Source organism: Mytilus trossulus, chromosome 8 (genome assembly GCF_036588685.1).
Source record: "Mytilus trossulus isolate FHL-02 chromosome 8, PNRI_Mtr1.1.1.hap1, whole genome shotgun sequence".
NCBI classification, from domain to species: domain Eukaryota; kingdom Metazoa; phylum Mollusca; class Bivalvia; order Mytilida; family Mytilidae; genus Mytilus; species Mytilus trossulus.
In genome coordinates this window covers 63,052,035-63,071,089 of record NC_086380.1, presented here as the reverse complement: position 1 = coordinate 63,071,089, position 19,055 = coordinate 63,052,035, and the positions used below count along the sequence as shown (strand labels likewise).

Sequence of the window (19,055 nt, the reverse complement as noted above, 5' to 3'; positions counted from 1 at the left end):
AAAAACAAGGGGTGATTTCAGGTTCCTCTTTTTTTAACAAATCCGGTAAATAGTCTTATTCAGTAGGTCACTATCATGAAACGGAAGGGGATTGTAGTTACATGGTAAGGAAACTATCTGATATCATTTGTGAGACGGTTATTCCATAAAGGTCAACCAACTCTTGATTGCGTTCGTAAAATATACGAAGAGAGGATTTCAAATTCACCATTTGGAACTCTTGGTTTAATAGCTTCCTTGTCAGCAGCAACCCTCTATCAAAAAAATTATGATAGGAAATGCAAGCACAGGAATATTGTATCAATTGGGAGATATTTACCCCGTATGCAGGTGTTGCTACTTAGGAATAGAAAGTTCACAATTGGAAAGCTAAAATCATATTTTTTGTTGTAAAGTTTTGTTTTCAACCGACACTCATTGTCAATTTCTAGATGTATGTCAAGATATGAGGCCGACTTAACTGAATCTATTGTATCCTCTATCCAATTGGTATGACATATTATTCAGTTTTGGAGTTAATTAATTCCCCGGTGACAAAATATGTTGCATATTACTTATAGAATTAACAATGGAGGAGCATAACAAATATCATTCTGTGGAAAAAGCGAATGCAAAAAAATGGTTTCTTTTATGGACAGGCGTTATCGTCTCATATGAAATTGTATATATGCAGACACTTCATGCAATAAAAGGTGTTTTCATCAATGGAAATTCTATTCCAGGATTATATATAGACAATAATAGTGTCTTGACTTGACATATCAACGATATAAGGATGAGGCTTAGAAACGGGGAAATGCAAGGCTATGCCGATTTGATTGATTTATAGGTTGCACACAAAAAATGTTAACAAGTTAAATATGTTTTTCTAAAAATTTTAAAAGAAACAAATTTAAGTCGTTCCACTCGTCGTTGAATACATAAAAAACAAGAAAAGGTCGAAGAGGTCGTATGAATAATTAAATATATTTTCGGAAACTGCAATTTGAATATTCATGAGGAAAAGTGATATCGGGTCAGTGACTGTATATGACATAGAAATATACAGTCAACGCATTTTGACTGCTCAAATAAAACGAGTGCAGTATAAAATGCGTCGAATGGTATTTGTTTTTCATACAACAATAAGTCACTAGAGCGTTAAATAGATAAAACCCTACTTTTCCAGGCCGTTTTGATGGAGAAAAATCAACTACATCAGTTCAACAAGAATCAAGATTAGATTTTATTAAGAAGATATCAACTTGAAAACATATTGTTCAAATACAAAAAAACAATTTATTCACAAACTATATTCAATAGTTAGATGAAAGCAAATGTGTTTAGTTTAAATTGCTGTCTTATGTACATGAATACACAAATACTATAAATTCCAATATAGATGCGATACTTAAAAATATACAAGCAGGATTTTGACATTTACCATCAAACAAACAAAAAATGATCTGGGATTCTGTAAGCTTAATATATATCTAAGATAGCTGCATAGTTTGATGAAAATCCAAGTTGATTTGAAAAAGTTCTTAAAGCAATTAAAGATGCCCATCTGAATTAAAATAATATTTTTTTATTTTACCTATTGTATATTCAAATTCTTTCATTTTACAGCAATACATCAAACTACCAAATAAGCTTGAATTTTGTATGATCAATATTCAATATAGTTAGATAGGCTGATTTACACCAGTCAAAACTAAATGTGAAGGCGAAGACTGGTCGAGACAGCTCGAGCCTTGGTCAAGACCATTTACACCAAGATCAGCAGGTTCTAATTAAGTAAAGTCGAGAACTAGTCGAGTACATTTAAGTTCAGTTAAGTACAGTCGAGATAATGTCGAGACTAGTCGAGTAAAATGTTTGCTCTGTTTTACTGGTCGAGCACAAAAACTGGTCAATTCAGACTCTGAGCAGTTTTTAGTGTAATGTAAAATTAAAGATAAATAATCACCTAGTTCATTTGTATGATTTTAGTTTAAAGCAACTATATGCACATGATTTATTTGTTTTACACAGTTTGATTTGAAGAAAGACCGACACAGTTCGTTGCAATATTACTAACTACACAATTCTATATTAATATTCTTGTAATTGTTATAAAATACATTAAATACTAGCAACATAATTAGAAACCTAATCTTGATTTTTATCCAATTTTTAGAAATTTACCTGTGACGTTACTATGTGTGGCGTTGATTCATTCGTGTTACAGAAACACACTTTATAATTATATTAACAAGGTGATTTTGTGCACTGGCCTAGATTTATTAAGTATTTGTTGTTATTCTGTTGGTGAAATGTCAAAATGTACTATGATATTGTTTATTTAACTTTGTCATAAAGCGCCGAAGTTTAGCTAGCCACAAAACAAGGTTCACCCAACCATTTTAATTTGTTTTCTTAAAATGTCCTGTACCAAGTCAGGAATATGACAGTGGTTACCTAATGGTTCGTTTCTAGACTGTTGCATGGTTTTTTTTTTCTTTTTTTGTTTGTTTCACTTACGTTGTTTTCCTCTTGCAGTTGATATGTTTCCCTCGATATTAGATTGTAAACCGGATTTATTTTCTCTCAATCGATTGATGACTTTTGAACAGCGGTAAACTACCGTTGCCTTTAGTTGTCTATTTATAAGTCAGTTATACAAAAAGGAAATATAATTATAAGTGTACCATTGTTGAAATATTACATAATAATTACGACACTTTTCAAAATTGCAAGCAAGAACCGAGGAGCAAAACTGGTTGCACCGACCTTGTAAGCGTCTCATGTTATGTGTATTATTAATAATCGTCTATCATACAAATATTTATTTAACATATGCCGTAAAGATACCCTTAAACAGACAGCACATGTCTAAAACAGTATAGCTTAGGATCCGTTTTTTAAAAAAATTCTATTTAAAGGGACCTATTAAATATATAATAAGGCATTTATCAGAATACATACAAATACTCTAGGTCTGCCATTTATACACATAACTACATATTTTTATATAACATTTTTACAGTTATGTAAGGGCACGACAAAACTGAATACGACAAATAACTTCTACAAAAATTTACCAAGTAAAATACGTATATAGATATAGGAAGATGTGGTATGAGTGTCAATATGACAACTCTCAATCCAAGTTACAATTTATAAAAGTAAACTATTATAGGTCAATTTATTGTCACTGATGAGTCATTTGTAATCGTTTACATAGCAATGTTAACATCGGACGATTGTCCAAGGATTGAAAATTATTACAGGGTTAAAGAAATCTCAGTATACAAACTCAGTTCTGTTATCCGCAAATAGTGGACATATAGTCAAAATGTGTATCTAATTCTCAACTTTTACAATATAAACATTTTCTAAGTGTTGGATTGAATAAAATATATCAGTCTCAACCCTTAATGGATTACCGCTTATTCTAATCCTATAGATTTCCAAAATCTAAAATCTCTTCGATCCAAATATTCATCGAAACAAATTAGAGTTTTAAGAATGAATAAGAATTAAGTTTGGCTTGATATTATTGTTATATTTTGTTTACAGAGAAGATAACGGTTTTTTTTAAAGTTACATGCTTGTATGCTCAGCTTTTCAAAAATACATTCTATGCTTGAAAACCATGTTTTCACTATATTATTCCTTACTTCTTGTGTATGCATCATGATATAACATGTTCTAAGAATTATCTACTCGATGATAATATGATAACATTGCTAATGTGATATAAAAATACATTTGGTATCTCCCTAGTTCAGAAATGACAGCAAGATCACTTTTTTGTTTTATTTACACTTATATATATTTTAAACATTTGATATGTAACTTTTCAGATGTTTCTTTTGATAACACTTTTTTTAAAATATATTGATCAGTTTTCTTGCTTGCAGCTGAGTTTACAGAAAAACATACCCCAGACTTCACATCCAAAGGTTAAAATTGTCTTTAAAATGTAGTCGTATGAAAAAAGCAAATTTGAAACACTAGGGATGGAAGATGACACACTTTGTTGTAATTTAAGAATTCTTTCATAGACTTTTTGTACAATTCACATTTACATTAAACCAATTTCCTACTCGATATAAGTGTGATGCCCAAATATTCATAATTATAAGTAAAACCAATATATCTCGTATAGGTGAAAAGGGAGATTTACATGTCTCCAAATTTGATTAATAGTATTATAAGTATAAATAGGACTTTCTCATTCCAGGTAAATATAACCCTAGCCGTATTTGTCATGACTTTTTGGAACTTGAGGTTTTTAATGCTCTTCAACTTTGTACTTGTTTGGCGTTCTTACTAATTTTATCTGAGCGTCACTGGTGAGTGTAATGTCGAAGAAACGCGAGTCTGGCGTACTAAATGATAAGCCTGGAACCTTTGATAAATATCGGCTCTGTTCTATCTGAAGACCACTTATACAATTACAGTGTTTACATTTGCAATGAATAAATGAAATAAAACGCAATCTACTTCCAAAATTAAATAATTACTAACAAAAATAACAAACAACAGGGTATATTCAAAAAAGGGAAAGTCCATACTATGTAAAAGAAACAAACGCCCGATTAACTGACGACAAGAATGGAAAATCTACTATCATATTCCCGACTTGCTACAGGACTTGTCTGATACTACACTAATCACTCATCAATTTACTATTAACTATTACAGTCACTTTCATGTTGACACATAATCATCGATGTACAGGTAACTAAATTATTTATAGGACACACGCAGTGTAGTATACTAATACAAACATAAATTAAAAAGACAAAGTTTTTTTTCTGAAATGAGTTTTAACTCAACTTTTGATTTGTAAACCCTGTATACCACCATTCTCCATGTGAAATGATAATTTAGAAAAAACTTAGAACAACAAAATCATTTTATATTTCTTCCTGTGTGTTGTTTAATATTCTGACGCCAAACACTCCACTCTACACTAGCGTCAATGTGAACTGTGCCATTCAGTCACTTGAAATCAAATATTTCAATCTTTTATATATATATATGTAACAATAACATCTTCATGCCATATATATCATGTACTGTAGTACGCCGCTAGATTAAAACTGACGAGAAAAGGTAACACACGGCCAGCGAAAGCTCTATTTTTGTAGAGCCCAGGTGGTCGTGTGGTCTAGCGGGACGGCTGCAGTGCAGGCGATTTGGTGTCACGATATCACAGTAGCATGGGTTCGAATCCCGGCGAGGGAAGAACCAAAAATTTGCGAAATCAAATTTTCAGATCTAACATTGTTGGGTTGATGTTTAGACGAGTTGTATAAGAAAGCAATGAATGTGGTTGTTATATTTGATAGATGCTTTTTGTGCTTCTTTGTTAAATATTTGTTTGTGTTTGTTCTAATTGTGACATATTGATCACTGCTCTGTACTCCTATATTGACAATTTTACCTATTACATTGTATTATGTCTGTTTTGTACACGCATCGTTGTAAATATGATGCAATTTGTTACAACTGTCATGCAAGTGAGAGGTTTATCGCTATCAAACCAGGTGCAATCAACAATTCTCTATATTTCAAAATGTCTGTACCAAGTCAGGAATATTACAGTTGTTCGTTTGATATGTTTAGTCAAGTGGTAGAATATTCTAATAGCTTATGATGCGTTGTAAAAATGGCCTCATAAGGAATATTGTGTTACATCAAGGCTCCGATAATCTCCAGCTATGCTCGCGGAAATTTTGATGTGATTTGCTAAAATACTCTATACTCTCCACAACATCTGGTTAAAAACAAAATTACCAGGGTATGTTTATCTATTCTGCCTTGGAGTACTCCAATTGTAAGCTTTTACCTTTCAAACGGACTCCTTTCACTAGTACTTGTATACGTTTGTTTGAAAGGTCAGTTATTCTTTTATCATTTGATTTTGCCATTCGGTAAGGGACTTTATTTTTTTTTTATTTTACTTTTTATCCAATATGGATCCACCATGTCCACGGATGCTATATTCACACAGTTTCTTTATTTATATAAACTGAGGCCCATTATTGAAAGCTTTTGTACAGTCAAGGTAAATTGTACTCTTGGATATACGACCATATATCATTATCCATAAACACTAACCAGTCGTCCATGACGTCTAGCAACTGTTTAATACAATATCTTTAAGGGCAAGATTTCGTCTTATAATCGGTATTAAACTGTCTGAATCTAAATGATAAGTCAATATAGTCTTCTCTACATTTTACAGAGTATTGATGTCAAACTGACGGGCTTGTACAATATAAGTATCATCATCCAGCTTATTATCTTTATTTCTTAAACATGTTAAACCAGATGTTACTGTAGCATCATTTCATTATTTTCTATTTCTAATGTCAATGGACTTTGGAAATATTTACGTGTAAAGGTTTTTAAAAGTTTTTTTGTCCTTTTCTACACTATCAAAGGATAAATATAATCCGGCCAGTAGACTTACTTCCAAAACAAAAGTAATTATTTCTGAACTTTATCCGTGTGTGTCTTATTCACAATATTTCAAATGGGGATTCAAAATGTATGTTACTTATTACAAGTGCATTATTATTGTATGCAGCAGTAAATTATGTTTGATCTGACTTTGTTTAACAGTTTTGCTGTAACAGTTTATCATTATCTTCAATAATATTCTGAAAAATAACCAACAACTGCAAAATTTCTTTATAATAACTTTTTAGTGGCCGAAACCTAACAATGGGTTCTTCATTTCAAATTTCAAGTCTGATAGATCTTGACCTATTGAACATGATAACCAACTTTAAGATTTTCTCCAAATGTTTTTTTTTAAACATAAGCCAAAAACTGCATTTATTCCCTATATTTGATGGCGGCCATGTGTGTTAATGGATAAAAACTACAGAAACAATTCATAAACAAGATACCGGGAGGAACGACAGACGCATAGTAATAGAATAAGTTTATTTTTGTCAGGTTAGCTAAAACACTAGGTGTAATGTAGGATGAATTCATCCAACATCATTGTTTTGTACATCACATAAATACTCACAGAGTTGTGTATATCGATATTGGTTTGCTTGTTTGACTTGAAAGGGTTATTGTCACATTTGTAATTATACACTATCTACTCTTTATGATATAGGACGAACATATGTGAACGCAAAAAAGTCTGCATTTGTTTTAAAAGAACAAAGTAAGTTCAATTTGCTAGTGCGTGGCTTTATGACATACTTCACACAAATAATGAACTGATTGTGACCATATCAGTCGATACCGATAAATGGAATGGGGTTCTATGTTGTAATTGAATGATGCAAGAGTTTGAGAAGCAATGAAATCAAGTGGTACGTTATTCTAAAAGTTTATAAGTTGTTTTAATATAACGAAGTTAGTTTAAGTTGCTTGTGTAGTATATATTTGTCAATAAATTGTAAAGATCATTCCCGACCGTAAACACAAACATTAAACTAACACAAATGTCTGCATTTGAAGCTCCTTTCTGAATTTACTCTCATCATGAACGCTGCAATACTAATATTAAAATGCCAAGAATGTATCAGAACAGAAACACATGAAGAGATTTACGACAAAAATGAGGTATAAAACAGAGTCATGTAACACCCTAATGTTTTCTTTTATTCTGAGGTAGCTTTATCTTAATACCAATGTGTTTGAAATGATACATGTGTTTCACACATGTCAGGAAAGTTTCGTTTTATATCTAAAAAAATTTACACCAAAATTAAAAAACCTATTAGATCGGGATCAAACGTGATAAAATAAATATAACCCAATCTTTTGTATATGAGTTTATTAGTAAGAATATATCTAAATGAACAACTACAACATTATTTATGATCTACAGAATATGTCTTGCATGTCTAGGTATAAGAAATTAACAGGTTTAAGAAGACTGTCATTTATTTTCTGTGTTAAAAAAATTCCCTGAAAGTTTTCTTTTAAGAAATAAGATATATTGTAGCATTCCAATTTTTCAAATATCCAAAAAACAGGAATTTTCAATTCAGATATTTTGAAGGACCTACTCGAAATGGTAAAAAATCAATAAACAATTATTTTTACCTGTATTGATTGCTTATTTAAAAAATATAGCCAACAAAAGTGAAGTACAGAGCTGATATTTTTTTACTTTTTTTCTAGTGAAAAATATATATCTACAGTCGTATTTTTCTTATTTTCTTCTCCTTACGGTATATGAGATAATGGCTCATTGCGTGCATTTTGTGACAATTATCAATAAAAATAGAAGAAAAACACAACATAATAATCATTTCATCTAGAAAAAATGTGTTAGTACATCTCTTGAATAATAATCAAACTTTTTTTTATATTTTATAGGGATGATCACAAGGAAAACAATTTTAAGATATGACACTATTGATATATTACAAAAAATAGTCTAGATCTACAAATGATTTATATGCACTAATTCATTTATTTACATTATTACCGTTATGCTATTAGAAAAAAAAATCATCATGGCCAAAATAACATTCTATGAAATTTTGAATTCTTAAAATACACGTTATTACATTGAAGTGTCTTTTTCTTATTTTGGTAGAAATGTGACAGTAAATGACTTAAGTATTTTTTTGTTGGTTTATTCTATACATACAGGAAATGATTTTTTTCTATTTTTATGGTTTTTGTAACACTCATGTAATACTTCAAGAAAACAGTTTTTACATAATTTGCATGTTTTGAAGTAAAGGATGCAATTTCATTACATAGAATATTTACATTATAAGCACGCACACCTCAACAAAAATCAACATAAAAACACAATATTAAAATCAACTCGGTATCAGCAATAGTTATATCAGTTAAATGATTGGTTATATATAGATATGGCATGCAAACTATAATAAAAGTGTATAAAGATTTACTACAAACGTTGCCAAACTTTAAGATTAAACCAGTCATGAACAATAAAGAAAACTATTTTGTTTTTACTTATTTTGTATTGGAGCAGACATTTGAGTTCACAGTTACGTTCTATATTTTTGCATCAAATATGTTCAGCTGATTACTTTATTCCCCGAGCTCCAAAACATGATTTTCAAGTAAACATAGTCAATAAAGTGAACACAGTCATGTAAATCATATTGACTTACTTTTTTATGTATATGTATCATATGTTTAAATGCATAAAGTTCCCAAAAAGTTTCTATCAAGATATACAAGATTTTGTCAAATTACAATTTTGAAAGATTCCAAAAACAAGAATTTTTAATTCAGATATTTTGAAGGACCTACTCAAAATGGAACAAAATCCTTAAAGGTGTAATACCCCCATAAATTTCCCCCTATTAGTCTTTGATAAATTTGCACTTTTTAAAAAAAATTGCAGAATATATCTTTGTTTCAAATAAAGAAATACTTGGCACATGAGTAAAGTTTTATCCTTTCCAGTACTATAGACAAAAATTCACATAACATTGGATTGCATATAAGAGAATAACCATCATTGGAATTTAACCAATAAAATTTCTCCCCTTATTTTATATGTGTACAAGGTTTAGTCACCATGTAACCTCAAGATTACAAAATTTTCTATAGAAATCCAAAATAAAAAATAATGGTGTTTTGAAATACCCAAGATAATATGTTTATGACACAGAAATGTTTTACTGCAATAAAATATAGGATTAATTACAAACAACCGTCAAATTCAAGGGAATATATTTTTCGACCTACTTTGATTGCTTATTTAAAAAAATAGCAAAAAAAAGTTTCTATATTTAAGTACTCAGCTGAATTATTTTTACAATTTTCTAGTGAAAAAATATATATCTAAAGTCTTTTTTTTTCTTTTCTTTTCATAACAGTATACGAGAGAATGGCTCAATGAGTGCATGTTGTGACCATTATCAATAAAAAAAAACATTGCAAGAGTTCCGCGGAACCCAGTGTCTCGCCTACTTTTGCTGTAACTCCCAGCCCTAACAAAAATTAGGAAAACAATGAATAAAAATATTCCTCTTGATGCTATCTTTTGATGGTTAGAAACATCTGTCCAAGTTTAGGAAAAATTTCAGGATAGTTTATGAATCGAATAAATGTTTTGAAAACTTTAACTGCAGACTGTATGTAATCTTAACTCGAAGAAATACTATGTCCATTTACAAGTAAAATACAGATACACAGGTACCAAATATTATCAAAATTTCCTTTCTAGATACTAGCTTTTTAGCATAAACAAGCTTCTGTCCTAGTTTGGTACAAATTAAAAATAGTATAAGAAAGTTATTAAATTTAAAAAAAAAATAACCACAGAGTGAATGTGTTGTTTCCTGGCAGAAAACCTAAGTCCATTTAAAAGTATAATATGAACAAATTGATTTATTTTCATACAACATTTACTTCTGGATACTATCTAATGATCATAAACAAGCTTCTGTCCAAGTTTGGTAGGAATCAAGTATAGTTTATATATAAGAAAGTTATTAAATTTTCCAAAACTTTAACCACAAAGTGAATATTTGTGAACGCCGCAGACGACGACGACGACACCGACGACGACGGAATGTAGGATCGCTTAGTCTCGCTTTTTCGACTAAAGTCGAAGGCTCGACAAAAAGAAGAAAAACACAATACTAAAACATTTCATCCAGAACATGTGTTAGGTCATCTCTTGAATCATAATCAAACTTTTATTTATATTTTATAGGGATGATTGCGCACAAGGAAAACAATTTTTAAGATATCCCGCTATTGATATAATTTACAAAACATATATTTAAGTAGTCTCGATCTACAAATTATTTCTATGCGCTGATTCATATATTTACATTATTACTGTAATGGTATTAGAAAAAAATCATCATGGCTAAAAGAACATTTTATGAAATTTTGAATTCTTAAAATACACGTTATTACATGTACATACAAGTGTCTTTTTCTAATTTTGGCAGAAATGTGAAAGTAAATGACCTATTTAATTTTCTGTTGAAGTATTCTATACATACAGGAAATGATGTTTTTTTTCCTGTTTTTATAGTTTTTGGAACACAAATCTAATACTTCAAGCAACCAGTTTTTACATAATTTGCATGTTTTGCAGCAAAGGATACAGTTTCTCTACATATAACATCTACATTTCAAATTGTACCCACATTAACAAAAATCAACATTAAAACAAAATATCAAAATCAATTCGGTATCAAAAGTAGCTAGATCAGTCAAATCATTGGTCATATATTGATAAGACATGCAAAAAATAATAAAAGTGATATAGTAGTACTTGTAAAAGTATAAATGACTATCTACAGATTATGCCATATAAACTTAAAAATTAGACAAGTCATGAACAATAAAAATGATAATTTTTTTACTTATTTTGTATGGGAGCTGACCTTTGAATCCACAGTGTATTTATCATGCATCAACTTCAATTGTGATGATCGGCTGATTACGTAAAGTCACCGAGCTCCTAAACATGATATTCAAGTTAACAAAGTCAATGAAGTACACACATGTAAATCACATTGACCTTTTTTTTTATGTAAATGTATTAATTGTTTATAATATATCAACAAAAAATGTGGAGTAAATATTCATGAGCCATTCAAGCTCAACAAGTCATTAAACACAAAGAACATCTAAAAATAAAAATAGACTTTAGCAATTGGCACTTGTCACATGCATGTCTTATCAATTTGTCAAGAAATTTATAACAATGAGTCACAATAAGCATATTTTTACAAATTTATGTAATGTTCTACCTTCTAGATATTTGCAAAAACTAGGTCTATACCTTGGATTACATTTTAGACTTACGATTACAGGTGACAAAAACAAGGGGTCATCTTATAATACAAAAACAAAACAACAATACAGATACAAAATATTAAAAGGTGTCTTCTGTGAAAAAAAATATGTAAGCAAAACGTGTAATGTAAGCATTTTTTATCCCTAACAATCAATTGAATAGATTTGCGTATTATCTTTGTTTTGAAATGATGAACATCTCAGAGAGATCACGGGCTGTTCCGGGGGTTGTAACATCCTATTTCTTGCCGATCAATGCTTTTGAATAGGGACATATAGTTGGACCCCTCCCCCTTTTATCTTGGGTTGGAATCCCCTTTTGAAAATGACTCTACCCCTGCATCGTCAGTGCACTCTATATTAAAATTCCATCACAATGGTTCAAGTCTCGAAACAGGGGTTAAAGCTCATGATTCGAGAACACCAGTCTCACCCATGTTCACGGAGGTGATTATCTACACAGGAGAAGAAAAACCCGTCAATTCAAATGATCCCCAAGGTCTTTATTATTCAATTTGCATAAAAGAAACACAACCTGGAACTCGTTTGTCATTTTATCTTTGTTGCTGTTGAAAGAATAGATCGAAAGGTTTTAACTATTTGAGTACACCTATTCTAACATTTCAAGTCTGTCGAACGGTCTAAAATATATATCCGGAATAAGGAAGTCTGTTGATTTTTTTTCTATTAAAACCAAAAATGTAGACAAATCAAAAGTGTTTGTCCTTTTCAGGAAAAATCCTCTTTAAATGCAATGAGAAGGACTCAATAAGTCAAATAATAATGATAATAGAAATCATCATAGACTGTTTACTCCTTGGTTTTGATTGTTATTGTCTTCTGCAAATATTTTACAAAGCTATTTTGGACACATACTAATAATTCTTTAGAAAGAAACACTAATATCTTAATGTTATACAATATAGAATAGAATAGAAAAGAATATATTTAATGTAAAATTTGGGCACAAGGAGGGCATATATCATACACACAATATTATTATAAACAATAACATATGCAATACACAGACAATAGATATGTAACATGAGTAATGATACTAACAAAAATAATAAATGAAACAATATACTACAAAAAATACACTCAACAAAATAGTGGTTCATACAAACTATCAGGAAATTACTCAATGAGAGATAACAGAAATATATATGTAAATATACATGAGAAAGCATTTTACATTATGTTTTAGAAATTGAAAGGCTCCAGAAAAAGCTGGTTTGCTCACCTAGCGCTATGCAAACCTATCATGTCAACAATGGACAATATTCAACAAAGTGGACTAGAATAGACAAACAAAAACAATCTTGTTGATCTTGAGTTATTGGTATTTTTTCTGTTGTCAATTTCTATCATCTTTAGTGTTTGTCCCAAGAAAAATAGTCATCTTTCATTTACCAAAATTGTTCAAAATCAAAATCATCATTGTTGATTTAGCTTAAATTTCAATAAACAATTTTACATAAAGAAAATGAAAAAAAATACGTCTTTTACACTTTAAATATCTATACAAACAAAAAGAGGTTTACAGTATTAGTATTTAATTATTTTCTTTCATTACTATCTATTACTATACTCTATCATTCAGTAATGTGATAGAATGTATTCTGCGGTGTCGTGTATTACTTTTAAAGCAAAGACAATTGTTTTCGAAAAAAACGTATATTTTAATATGACACCAGTTACTGCCCTAAGTATATCAGAGAACATTGCCATTGACACTAGCTGTGTACACTTGATAATTATTTCAACAATTGGTAATTGTGATTGGCATACGTTTCCAATGTAAATCGTGAATGATGGCATACTGATGACTATTTCCACTTCTGTGTAATTAATTAGGCTTATTTGGAGCATTATCTTTGATTAAGATTTTATAATAATCTCAGTTTTTTTAGAATTGTCACTTAATAACATAGCATATCTTTTTAAATTGTATACTAACTGTTACATTATATATGGCTCACCGAAGTCGACATTATCAAATATCAAACTGAAAAACAAAAAGATAATGGGAACACATCAGTCAGACATCAAACTGAACAACAAAAAGATAATGGGAACACATCAGTCAGACATCAAACTGAACAACAAAAAGATAATGGGAACACATCAGTCAGACATCAAACTGAAAAACAAAAAGATAATGGGAACACATCAGTCAGACATCAAACTGAACAACAAAAAGATAATGGGAACACATCAGTCAGACATCAAACTGAACAACAAAAAGATAATGGGAACACATCAGTCAGACATCAAACTGAACAACAAAAAGATAATGGGAACACATCAGTCAGACATCAAACTAAACAACAAAAAGATAATGGGAACACATCAGTCAGACATCAAACTGAACAACAAAAAGATAATGGGAACACATCAGTCAGACATCAAACTGAACCAACAATTCAAAAGTAATGTAAAAATTACTAGCAGTACGGTTCGATAACTTAGTAACACGTTATCAAATGGTTTCTAGCATTAATTTAGGAAAGAACAAATAATTAAATGTTATCTTTTGAGTTAATCAATTTTAAACACATAGAGAATATTTTATAATTTAGCGGATTTTCTAGTATATAAGCCACGATTCATTAGAACACATACCATTGTTCATCTAGTTGGGAATTTGAAATTAACAAAAACATACAGGTGTAAGTCTAAAGGGTTGTTAATTAGTTACTCATAGACTCCTTAACATATCTTAGCTTCAAGTAGGAAATATACAGACAAAATTGCAATATGAGCATTTGTCAAAACACGAAATAACGAAAATAGCAATGTGGAATTAATCATTGTGACATCAATGTTGACTTGCACTTGTTCCTAAAAGTAATTCTTCTATTTTCAAATGACCATTCATATGTGCCACATAAAGAGGTTTCTGACCTTTGTCGTCGCATTTGTTGACATCAGCTGAAAGATTCAACAGTTCTTTAACAACGTCAACATGTCCATTCTGACTTGCTATATACAGAGGTGATTCACCATTCTTGTAACACGTATTGACATCAGCTGAATGTTGTAATAGTTCTTTAACAACATCAACATCCCCATATTCACTTGCTATATACAGAGGTGATGCACCATTCTTTTCACACTTATTGACATAAGCTGAATGTTGTATCAGTTGGTTAACAACATCAACATGTCCATTCTGACTTGCTCTATACAGAGGTGATGTATCCTCATTGTCACACTTATTGACATCAGCTGAATGTTGTATCAGTTCTTTAACAACATCAACATGTCCATTCTGACTTGCTATAGACAGAGGTGATACATCCTCATTGGTACACTTATTGACATCAGCTGAATGTTGTATCAGTTCTTTAACAACACCAACATGTCCATTTTGACTTGCTCTATACAGAGGTGATATATCCTCATTGTCACACTTATTGACATCAGCTGAATGTTGTATCAGTTCTTCAACAACATCAACATGTCCATTCTGACTTGCTCTATACAGAGGTGATGCACCATCATTGTTACACTTATTGACATCAGCTGAATGTTGTATCAGTTCTTTAACAACATCAACATGTCCATTCTGACTTGCTCTATACAGAGGTGATGTACCATCATTGTCACACTTATTGACATCAGCTGAATGTTTTATCAGTTCTTCAACAACATCAACATGTCCATTATGACTTGCTCTATACAGAGGTGATGTACCATCATTGGTACACTTATTGACATCAGCTGAATGTTGTATCAGTTCTTTAACAACATCAACATGTCCATTCTCACTTGCTCTATACAGAGGTGATGTATCCTCATTGTCACACTTATTGACATCAGCTGAATGTTGTATCAGTTCTTTAACAACATCAACATGTCCATTATGACTTGCTCTATACAGAGGTGATATACCATCATTGTCACACTTATTGACATCAGCTGAATGTTTTATCAGTTCTTTAACAACATCAACATGTCCATTATGACTTGCTCCATACAGAGGTGATATATCCTCATTGTCACACTTATTGACATCAGCTGAATGTTGTATCAGTTCTTTAACAACATCAACATGTCCATTATGACTTGCTCTAGACAGAGGTGATATATCCTCATTGTCACACTTATTGACATCAGCTGAATGTTGTATCAGTTCTTTAACAACATCAACATGTCCATTCTGACTTGCTGTATACAGAGGTGATGTACCATCATTGTCACACTTATTGACATCAGCTGAATGTTGTATCAGTTCTTTAACAACATTAACATGTCCATAATGACTTGCTCCAGACAGAGGTGATCTATCCTCATTGTCACACTTATTTACATCAGCTGAATGTTGTATCAGTTCTTTAACAACATTAACATGTCCATAATGACTTTCTCCAGACAGAGGTGATCTATCCTCATTGTCACACTTATTGACATCAGCTGAATGTTGTATCAGTTCTTTAACAACATCAACATGTCCATTATGACTTGCTCTAGACAGAGGTGATCTATCCTCATTGTCACACTTATTGCCATCAGCTGAATGTTGTATCAGTTCTTTAACAACATCAACATGTCCATTCTGACTTGCTGTATACAGAGGTGATGTACCATCATTGTCACACTTATTGACATCAGCTGAATGTTGTATCAGTTCTTTAACAACATTAACATGTCCATAATGACTTGCTCCAGACAGAGGTGATCTATCCTCATTGTCACACTTATTGACATCAGCTGAATGTTGTATCAGTTCTTTAACAACACTAACATGTCCATTATGACTTGCTCTATACAGAGGTGATATATCCTCATTGTCACACTTATTGACATCAGCTGAATGTTGTATCAGTTCTTTAACAACATCAACATGTCCATTATGACTTGCTATATACAGAGGTGATATACCATCATTGTTACACTTATTGACATCAGCTGAATGTTGTATCAGTTCTTTAACAACATCAACATGTCCATTATGACTTGCTATATACAGAGGTGATATACCATCATTGTTACACTTATTGACATCAGCTGAATGTTGTATCAGTTCTTTAACAACATCAACATGTCCATTATGACTTGCTATACACAGAGGTGATGTATTCTCATTGGCACACTTATTGACATCAGCTGAATGTTGTATCAGTTCTTTAACAACATCAACATGTCCATTCTGACTTGCTCCATACAGAGGTGATGTACCATCATTGGCACACTTATTGACATCAGCTGAATGTTGTATCAGTTCTTTAACAACATCAACATGTCCATTCTGACTTGCTATAGACAGAGGTGATGTATCCTCATTGTCACACTTATTGACATCAGCTGAATGTTGTATCAGTTCTTTAACAACATCAACATGTCCATTCTGACTTGCTATAGACAGAGGTGATACATCCTCATTGGTACACTTATTGACATCAGCTGAATGTTGTATCAGTTCTTTAACAACATCAACATGTCCATTTTGACTTGCTCTATACAGAGGTGATATATCCTCATTGTCACACTTATTGACATCAGCTGAATGTTGTATCAGTTCTTCAACAACATCAACATATCCATTCTGACTTGCTCTATACAGAGGTGATGTACCATCATTGTTACACTTATTGACATCAGCTGAATGTTGTATCAGTTCTTTAACAACATCAACATGTCCATTCTGACTTGCTCTATACAGAGGTGATATACCATCATTGTCACACTTATTGACATCAGCTGAATGTTTTATCAGTTCTTTAACAACATCAACATGTCCATTATGACTTGCTCTATACAGAGGTGATGTACCATCATTGTCACACTTATTGACATCAGCTGAATGTTGTATCAGTTCTTCAACAACATCAACATGTCCATTATGACTTGCTCTATACAGAGGTGATGTACCATCATTGGTACACTTATTGACATCAGCTGAATGTTGTATCAGTTCTTTAACAACATCAACATGTCCATTCTCACTTGCTCTATACAGAGGTGATGTATCCTCATTGTCACACTTATTGACATCAGCTGAATGTTGTATCAGTTCTTTAACAACATCAACATGTCCATTATGACTTGCTCTATACAGAGGTGATATACCATCATTGTCACACTTATTGACATCAGCTGAATGTTTTATCAGTTCTTTAACAACATCAACATGTCCATTATGACTTGCTCCATACAGAGGTGATATATCCTCATTGTCACACTTATTGACATCAGCTGAATGTTGTATCAGTTCTTTAACAACATCAACATGTCCATTATGACTTGCTCTAGACAGAGGTGATCTATCCTCATTGTCACACTTATTGACATCAGCTGAATGTTGTATCAGTTCTTTAACAACATCAACATGTCCATTCTGACTTGCTGTATACAGAGGTGATGTACCATCATTGTCACACTTATTGACATCAGCTGAATGTTGTATCAGTTCTTTAACAACATTAACATGTCCATACTGACTTGCTCCAGACAGAGGTGATCTATCCTCATTGTCACACTTATTGACATCAGCTGAATGTTGTATCAGTTCTTTAACAACATTAACATGTCCATAATGACTTGCTCCAGACAGAGGTGATGTATCCTCATTGTCACACTTATTGACATCAGCTGAATGTTGTATCAGTTCTTTAACAACATTAACATGTCCATAATGACTTGCTCCAGACAGAGGTGATCTATCCTCATTGTCACACTTATTGACATCAGCTGAATGTTGTATTAGTTCTTTAACAACATCAACATGTCCATTATGACTTGCTCTAGACAGAGGTGATCTATCCTCATTGTCACACTTATTGACATCAGCTGAATGTTGTATCAGTTCTTTAACAACATCAACATGTCCATTCTGACTTGCTGTATACAGAGGTGATGTACCATCATTGTCACACTTATTGACATCAGCTGAATGTTGTATCAGTTCTTTAACAACATTAACATGTCCATAATGACTTGCTCCAGACAGAGGTGATCTATCCTCATTGTCACACTTATTGACATCAGCTGAATGTTGTATCAGTTCTTTAACAACACTAACATGTCCATTATGACTTGCTCTATACAGAGGTGATATATCCTCATTGTCACACTTATTGACATCAGCTGAATGTTGTATCAGTTCTTTAACAACATCAACATGTCCATTATGACTTGCTATATACAGAGGTGATATACCATCATTGTTACACTTATTGACATCAGCTGAATGTTGTATCAGTTCTTTAACAACATCAACATGTCCATTATGACTTGCTATATACAGAGGTGATATACCATCATTGTTACACTTATTGACATCAGCTGAATGT

General features: G+C 31.7%; 2 protein-coding genes across 3 annotated transcripts in view; one reads left to right on the top strand and one right to left on the bottom strand.

Annotated features, from left to right (window-relative positions):
• LOC134681246 (acyl-CoA dehydrogenase family member 11-like) overlaps nt 1–19,055 on the top strand; it is a 533,340-nt gene that overhangs the window by 327,819 nt on the left and 186,466 nt on the right. The gene's annotated exons all lie outside the window — the stretch shown is intronic.
• The window catches only part of LOC134681487 (ankyrin-1-like), a 54,384-nt gene continuing 49,907 nt past the window's right edge, over nt 14,579–19,055 (bottom strand). The window contains exons 9-16 of the mRNA XM_063541123.1: nt 18,625–18,849; nt 18,106–18,453; nt 17,116–17,364; nt 16,828–16,968; nt 16,225–16,572; nt 15,928–16,176; nt 15,334–15,483; nt 14,579–14,988 (exon numbers count right to left, since the gene is read on the bottom strand). Of these exons, the coding sequence (XP_063397193.1) occupies nt 14,579–14,988; nt 15,334–15,483; nt 15,928–16,176; nt 16,225–16,572; nt 16,828–16,968; nt 17,116–17,364; nt 18,106–18,453; nt 18,625–18,849 (2,120 nt within the window). The remainder of the gene's footprint in view (nt 14,989–15,333; nt 15,484–15,927; nt 16,177–16,224; nt 16,573–16,827; nt 16,969–17,115; nt 17,365–18,105; nt 18,454–18,624; nt 18,850–19,055) is intronic.